Below are 7,961 nucleotides of genomic sequence, written 5' to 3'. Positions count from 1 at the left end.
GATGATCTTGAAGGTCCTTTCCAACCTAGTGTTTCTGTGATTCTGTGATTCTGTGACATGGCGGGGCAGGCGCGAGCACGCGGGGCAGGTGCGAGCACGCGGGGCAGCTCTGAGCAGGCCTTGCTTCAGCACCCCTGCCCCAATCCGGGGGTGTGATACTGGGGGTCCAGGTCACCGCAGCTCCAAGCTGTGCCTGTAGAGGGGCTGTAGATAATCTTTCCCCTACAGCCCATCTCCCGTTCACCAAGGGCATCTCCTCCCCACACTTCTCCAGACTGCACGTGTGCAGGGTAAAGAGTTCCTGCCATTAAGGAAGATGCTGCAGAAGTGCCGTGGGGAGACCCAGGGAAGCACAGGCATTATAACATACCTCTGGCTTTCAGTCTTTGCATTTCTTCTGCTGGAACTTCAATGAGGTCTTGCCTGTCTTCCTCAGAGCTCTGGACCAGGTATGCCTCACTGCTCAGCTCCTGCCTGCTCAGCTCCAGCTTCCTGACCTCCATCCCTGTGGAGGAGTAAAACCAGGCACTGAACCAGGGTTCAGCCCTCCTCCAGAGCTACTGCTACAGCAAAATACCACAAGGACATTATAACCCCAGCCAAGACTCACAGCAGCAGCAGACAGATCCCTTTCAGTGCAAACCGTGTGCATTTGGGCTTGGGTTGTCTCCTGCACCCAAAGGTTTCTTACAATCCACATTGTGAGAGATGACTCCCACACTGTGACACTTCTGAACGGAGGGTATGGGGAGAAGACTGTAAGGTTAGCAAGAGATGAGCCAGAGGAGGAGAGGTGCCAGGAGTGGACTTGCAATGGGAACCAGATGGGATGACTAAGCTGGGTCCTGGTGAGATGCCCTCCCCGAGCTCTGCCAGTGCCACTCACCGACATTCCCATGCTGGATCGTGATCTTTGTCCTCCCTGAGGTAAGCAGTGGGGCTAAGTGTGACACCATTCTGTCGCAGAGCTCAACAACAGCCATGGGCCCTCTGATAACCTGCAAACACAGAGAGCGCAATGGAAATCAGCACCTGCATCACCAGCTCACACTTCCCACAGGTCACAAGAGTTTTCTTAAATGCTTGGTCCTTGGCAGTAAAAGAGAAGTTGGGACTCAAAGCTTTTTCTTTGCTTTTCTTTGATTTCTCCAATAAAGGATGCTCCCAGTTCCTTCAGCAATGGAGACAAGACTGGCAATGAGGGAAACTTGCTGGTCTGTATAAAAACCCATTAAACCAGCATGGAAATAAATAACTAAATAACCATATGAAAGAAAGTACTGATTTTTTAGACCTGACTCTTGATTCTTGCAGAGCTGTAGAACAACCATCCTCTCTTCCTGGAAAAGGTTGCACCCAGAAATAGGCTCTGCTGCTGGAAGTGCAGCAGGTGACTGGCCCCATTGCTCAAGGTCCTGCGTGTGCTGGGCAGCACAAGTGCTACCCCGTAGTACACAAAGTCAAACCCTCTCTCCCTCAGCAGATACGTCTGCTGCACCAGCTAAACTGGGCCAGAGCTGGTTTTATGCCACTATCGATAAGCTGTGAGTAATTGTGGCCACGGAGACTTAAGCTAAGCGATGAGGTAAACTTGAACTATTCAGCATCTTTTCGTCTCTAGAGGTCCCTGGCTTGGTTCCTGGAGCACTGGCCAGGCCAGACGCTGTCACACATTTCCCAGAGACAGGTGGGGAGTGCAGGCCATACAACAGACACAAAAGACCCGCGTGAGAAGGGTAGAAACCAACGGAGAAATTCCTGATGGGGGTGGGATGATGGAAATCCCTCACACAAAGCCTGACCGTGTTTTGAACAGCGTGGGGGCTGATGAAAGATAGGTCCTTGGCAGCCCACCCATGGAAAATACAACAAACTGTAAAGTGAAGGGCATTGCCCTGCCAGAGACAGCAGGATGTTGGAGCAAGGAATCTACAAAGCACGGGGAATCTGCAAACTGTGTGTAGTCCCATAAATCTAGGCCAACAAAGTGGAGAAACTTGAAGAGAGCTGAGACTCTGGAGGTGTTTGAAAGGAAGGCACCACTTGACTGCACTTGTTTGCAGACGAACTTATTCGCACCTCCAACACATGAGGCATCAGTAAGGCAGCTGGCCCTTATCTGAGCTGGCCAAAAGTCTCCATGCCCATGTTTACAGCATTTTCACAAGCTCCAGAATGCGGCCAGAAAGGCTACATGTGACCATGCAAGGACAGTCCTGACCCTGTGGCCATACAGCAGGCCAAGGAGCTGCACACAGAACAAGATGAACAGATGTGGCACACAGCAGCCAGAGTGCTGGTGACACTGTTACCTGGCTGACTGATGACCACGTTTCAATATTCTGCTCTTCCAAGATTAACTCAGTCACTTCCATGTAGTACTGGCCCAATTGCTCCAACATCTCCAGCTCCTCTCCCTCCTGGACTTCCACATCAGAAATTTGCTTTAGTAATTGAAGCACCACAAGGAGGTCAGACGACTCCAGCACGGGTGTCTCTCCTTCTCTCAGAATTGTTGCTAAGACATCAAGAGCACCAAGAGCAACAGAGAGGTTCATGTCTTGGACATCACTTGTGAAGACGTTCTCAGGAATCTGCCATGGAAAAGATGGTTTAGTTCAGCGCAGAGCCCTGATTCTGCCTGATCATCAGCTATGCCTTGGCAATGCCCTGCATGCCCTCGCCGGTGTGAGGACACCTGCCTAGCCAGCCAGGCGTATCTTAGGGGAAGGAGATCTGCCTTGGCATTTTGAACTCTCTTGTCCAGCCTCTCAACCTCAGTGAGACGAGTCAACCTGAAGCAACACTTCACTCTGATCACAGCACGAGTTAAAGCTGTATTGGTCACACTCTCTGACAGAAGCTGAGAAAAGGCCACAGGCATCACTGCTGGCAAAGTGACCTCAAACACCAGCAGGTGCCAGCAAGTCCACCCCAACAGCTCCTGCCCGCTCCCCATGCCAGCCGCCACTGCTGGGGTCGCGGGACTCACCACAGTCCTCTCTGCAAGCACGTTCACACGGCCGACAAGCGAATGGCTGGATTCCAGCTGAGCTTTTTTCAGTTGCCAGTATGCATCTGAGAATAAAACAAAAGCATAACCATTGCTGTGATGTCTAGCAGCGTGGTTAGCACATGCCATGTTCAAAGCCTGGGGAACGGGCCTCAGATGGTGGGTAAGTTTGTAGGACAGTCAGGACGAGGAGACTTCACAGCTGTATTTTATTTCTAGTACAAGATCCCGTCTGGAGAGACAGTCTAACACTTCTTTTCTGCCTCCTCCCTGTGTCACCCTGGCCAGCGGGTCTGGGGGATGCCTGGACTGGGAGTCACGCTACAGCATTGCATCCAGAAGCCATGTAACATGTACAACCACTGCTTAACTGGAGAACAGCAAAGTAACCTGTCAGAGTGCATGCAACTGAAGCAAAGTCACAGCTACAGCAGCTTTTGCATGCCATCTCTTCAGAGCAGACACAAGGCCTCCACATCACTCCCATCAGCCTAGCTAGGACCTCCATGAGCGAACGCCGTGGAAGTAACGAATAAATAAATAACAGATGCTGTACCCTTTCTGTAGCGACAGATAAAAGGCAAAGACTGCAAACAAGATGCGTAACTGAATCCACCGCTGCCAACTTCAAAAACTTGGCATTCCTCAACAGGCCCTGTGGAAACACACACAAACAGAAGGGCCAGGTCCCCCAGAGACACTCCATCCCCAGCAGGTACTACATTTCCTGCAAGCAATCCACAAACCCCGTTGAAGACAAAAGCAGACTGCTTTTCTGCGCACTGCCCCTTAAGCAGCCCCCGAGCCGGCGCAGAGCAGGGTCTGGGCTCAGAAACTGCTCCCGACCCGCCTGGTAAACCCGCTCCAGAAGGAACTCGGAGGAGGCGGCAGTGCCAGGTCCAGAGTTTGTGATTTTAACGTCGCGCCAGCCTGGCTGGGAGACAGAATCCCTCCTCCCAGCAGAGCATCGGAGCCCCGGGCGTGCAAACCCCAGGAAACAGCACCACTGACGAGTAAGCCTTTTCTCCCAGTAGAAGAGAGCACCTGGAAATAGCCCAGGACATGGGAACAGCTGCCTTTGCCAGGGTCATTGCAGGGGTCTTCATGACCAAGGCTTTAGGGATCACTGTGCCTCTAAGTACGATTTGTAAACTGCCCAGCCCAGCTCTGAGTGTGCTTCTGCTTTCCACAAACCGCACCAAACTCCCTCTCTAAGGATGGGATCGGCTGCTCGGACTATCCCTGCGTGCTGAGCCACCGCTGCAGAAGGGAGCTGAAGAGCGAGGGTAATGAGACTTACCTGGGCAAAGAAACTGGGCGGTCATTTCCTGAACGGTGCTTTCAACCTCCAGAGCATTTGAGCTCCACCCAAATACAAGGTCTTGTTCTACTACCCAGCATGACCGAACCTTCTCAATCTGCTCCACGCTGAGGACTTTCTGCCAGATGTGCAAGTCAGTGATGTTCCCACTGAAGGACTCCTTCTCCCTGAAGGTGCCCCCCAGGGAATCTTGGTCCTGCCCAATTATGAAGGTCCCCTGGCCATAGATGCCCTGGGGGGCAGACGGCCCCATAGCACACAAACCGCTGGCAGATGCCCTCCTTTTACCATCGGCATAGATGGCCCAGGTCCCGTTTTCCTGCTGCCAGGTCACACAGAAGTGATGCCACTGTCTATCAGCACGGAACACAGGCAGGTATGGGGAATGGTGCCCGTGGACTATGAGAGCAAATCGAACAAAGCCTTCCTCGTCGACAAAGCCTCGGAGCTGGAACTCATTAATAAAAGCCGGCACAGCATAGGAGAAGATGGTAGCAATCTCCTGGGTCCTGGTGTCCCACTGGAGGTGGGAGCAGGCTGTGACAGCAGGCAGTGCTGGGAAGTCAGAGAGCACCTTCACATATTTTGTGTCTGTTTTGTGTCCGAATACCAGGACTGGTACAATGTGGTCCCCTAGAATGAGAAATTTCAGCCAGCATAAAGGAAGAAGCACAGGCCAAAGCCTGCTCCTTTTCCATTGGGATGAAACCATCATTTTAATTTGCCTCCTACTCAAGCGAAGAACTCATGGGCCCCACAGGCAAGGACATCCTGTAAGTGTTCAGCAAGGCTTCTGCTTCCCCCGTGCCTGGAGGGGATCAGGAAGGCAGGCAAGCTGAGATTGCATCAGCAAGTGTAATTTCCAGAGACTTAGTTTTCTAGCAAACAGGATTGCAAACAGTGAATATGGAAGGAACAGCATGTTCTCAAGCATCCCATGCTATAGCAACCAAGAGCGTAGTCAAATAAGACCTTTGAGGCATCTGCCACGCGGTGCCTCGCTGCTGGGGAACACCCATTCTCCTCATCCTGTCTCTAACATCACTGCTCTGCAGGACCCACAGGTCACAAATGGTGAGGCTGAGCAAAGCCAGACCTGCTTCACAGGGAGATGGTACAGGAGGACAGAGCAGAGGAGCCCCTTTGCAACTCCCTTCTGTCACAATGCATTAAAAAATCTTGACAGTGACCAGCTGATGGGCTGGGATCACTGTTGTTCACACTGCCAACTCCAGCTTGTGACTAGAGGTCTTAGGTGTTACACAGTGACAGTAAAAAACGAGCGGCAAATTTTCCAGTCAGATTAATTTTTCAGAATGAAAAAGATCCAGCAGTGAACATGTCTCCAAATTGTCCAAATGCGCTTATACTCACGTCTCCGCTTTGGTTTGGGCAGGACACCATCCCTTTCATTTAGCCAGACAGAACCTCTGATGTGGTGGGACTGCAGCAGTTTGCTAAAGGAAGCTTGCTCACTGTCTCGGGGTTCAACGAGCAACTGAGCAAAGCGTTGTTCACAGTATCTGTCTGCATGCCACCAGTCCAACGCAGTGGCCACATATTCGTACATGTGTCTTGAGGTCTCAATCGTGACAGGAACAAAACCTGGAGAAAGACACACACAATATGGAGAAACAGAAAGCCTCTCCAAACCACTTTTGTGCCACATACGCTACAGGGTCAGTCTCTTGCAGCATCCCCAGGCATTTACAAACACCGCCTGGTGCACCCCAGGGGAGCTGGAGGCAGGAGCTCATTTCCGCATCCAGCCCTGGGGATGTTCAGTGGGCACAGTGTGACAGAAAAGTCCAGACTATACTGGACCTAAAGCGAGGGACATCTGTGAGTCTGCTCACAAACTGGATCGCTGGCCTAGGGCTGGAGACGACACACAGAAAACCCTGCTGAGCTCAGTCCAAAGGAAACGCTGGCTGTGGTACGCCCAGGGATTGCCCTCAGGGTAGCTTGTTCAAAGCAGTTATGTACGAGCAAATTTTCTCATTGTATCCCCACCTCCCAGCTCCTCCCAGCTTCTGCATTTGCAGCTGCAATTCGCAAGCACAAAATAATCTGTTTTGTTTGCAGTTACAGCAGCACAAGGACTAGCAGCTGAGCAGTACTTACCTGATTTTAGACAACAATTTCATAGTCAACCAAGCAAATACTTAGCTATGCAAATATAATTTCAGTGACAAAACACAGTATCAGAAAAAGTTTCTTTACCTTTGTTTCTGCCACTGGACACCTTTTTATGCATTGTTTCTCTGCGCTGAATACTACTTTTAAAAACATGCAGAAGTGCTGATAAAAACACTAACCTTTAGAAGTCTGATTCTTGTCAAGGGCTGCAAAGGCAAAGAGACTCCTGGAGAGACTACCGACCTGTTGGAGAGGATGTTTTGTAACATTCATATAAAGCATTAATATTATCTCAAATACTCAAATTATAGAAGTTACCATAAAACTCACCAGAAAGCCGAAGAACCAAGAATCAGGTCTCAAGTCTCTACTAAACATGCTGACCAGTTGGAAAGCTTTCACTCCTTTCTAGAATAAACAAAATGTTACTAGAGATGCATTGCAGAGAAGCATTCTGCAGAAAGCTAGTTGTCAGACAAGGCTGCTTTCCTCAGAAAGTCTTGAATCAAAAAAGAGAGAACGACTCTCTCTGAAATCCCTGTCCTGGGTAGTATTCTATCAAAATAATTCTCCATTCTTCTTAAAGACCTCAAGGTTCAGTTTAAGAGTTGTTTCCAGGATATAGAACAAACTAATCATAAAGCATATACAGGTGTGTGATACTAGTAGACAGGTAAGTTAGCAGAGCCCCTTTATCTGCATTAACTAAATAAAAAAGCCATCATAAATTGCATTGTTAAACAGCGTCACATCACTGGCAGCTTTCCTAATTTCTTTTAAGGCCCGCAGGAATACAGCACCAGAACGGATCCTGCAGACCAGTAAATCCAGCCTCCGTGAGCAGTGCCCGAGAGCACGGCTCAGTACCACGGAGCCATCCCGGAGAGCTGCCCAACGCTGGGACGCCGTCGGTGAGCCCCCGCCGCACCACCTCTGCTCCGGCGGAGGGAAACCTGACTGCGTGGCCGTATAAAACCGAGTAAAGTTGTAGATAAGGGTATGTAAAGATACAAACATGGAAACTGGCACTGTGATCTCCAATGCAAACAAGTCCTAAAGCTGTCTCTCGGCACTGACACTGCCAGCCGTGAATAATCTCTTTGCTCTAGCTGGGGCTCTCCTGTGTGCGCAGCAAAAACACACATTTAAGCACTTTGCTGCCAAGGCACTAAGAAGATCAGTTCTGAAGCCTGGGCTCTAAATACATTCACAAGCAGTCTTCCAAAGTTCAGCAGTGACTTTACAAGCACAGAACACAGCTTCAAGCCCTCCAGGGAGAAGTATGTTTGGCTCTGCGCTCGTCTGATCGGTGAGCGATGGGAGCCACAGGCAGCTGCCCGCAGAGCCTGGCGCTGCGTTAGCAGAAGGGCCCCACCAACCTCCCGCTCCTCGCCCTGTGCCTGAAGCCCAGGTCTTCCCTTCTCTGGGGTGGTCCTTGGAGATGCCACCACAGGGAATCTGGAACACAGTCTTGGCAGAGAAGTAGGG

General features: G+C 50.6%; 1 protein-coding gene across 1 annotated transcript; it reads right to left on the bottom strand.

Moving 5' to 3' along the window:
* Window positions 1-370: 370 nt before the first annotated feature.
* On the bottom strand, window positions 371-6,881 carry LOC104615679 (probable G-protein coupled receptor 144; the record flags this gene model as incomplete). Its single annotated transcript, XM_010290467.1, has 9 exons — window positions 371-505; window positions 887-998; window positions 2,313-2,594; window positions 2,993-3,078; window positions 3,570-3,668; window positions 4,314-4,967; window positions 5,709-5,939; window positions 6,653-6,716; window positions 6,804-6,881. Coding segments are annotated over 9 exons (1,741 nt in total), but the record flags the coding sequence as incomplete, so codon positions are not given.
* Between the last annotated feature and the right edge of the window lie 1,080 nt (window positions 6,882-7,961).

This window comes from Phaethon lepturus, unplaced genomic scaffold (assembly GCF_000687285.1).
Source record: "Phaethon lepturus isolate BGI_N335 unplaced genomic scaffold, ASM68728v1 scaffold23237, whole genome shotgun sequence".
In the NCBI taxonomy this organism is placed as follows: Eukaryota; Metazoa; Chordata; class Aves; order Phaethontiformes; family Phaethontidae; genus Phaethon; species Phaethon lepturus.
This window is presented reverse-complemented; position numbering and strand designations above follow the sequence as displayed.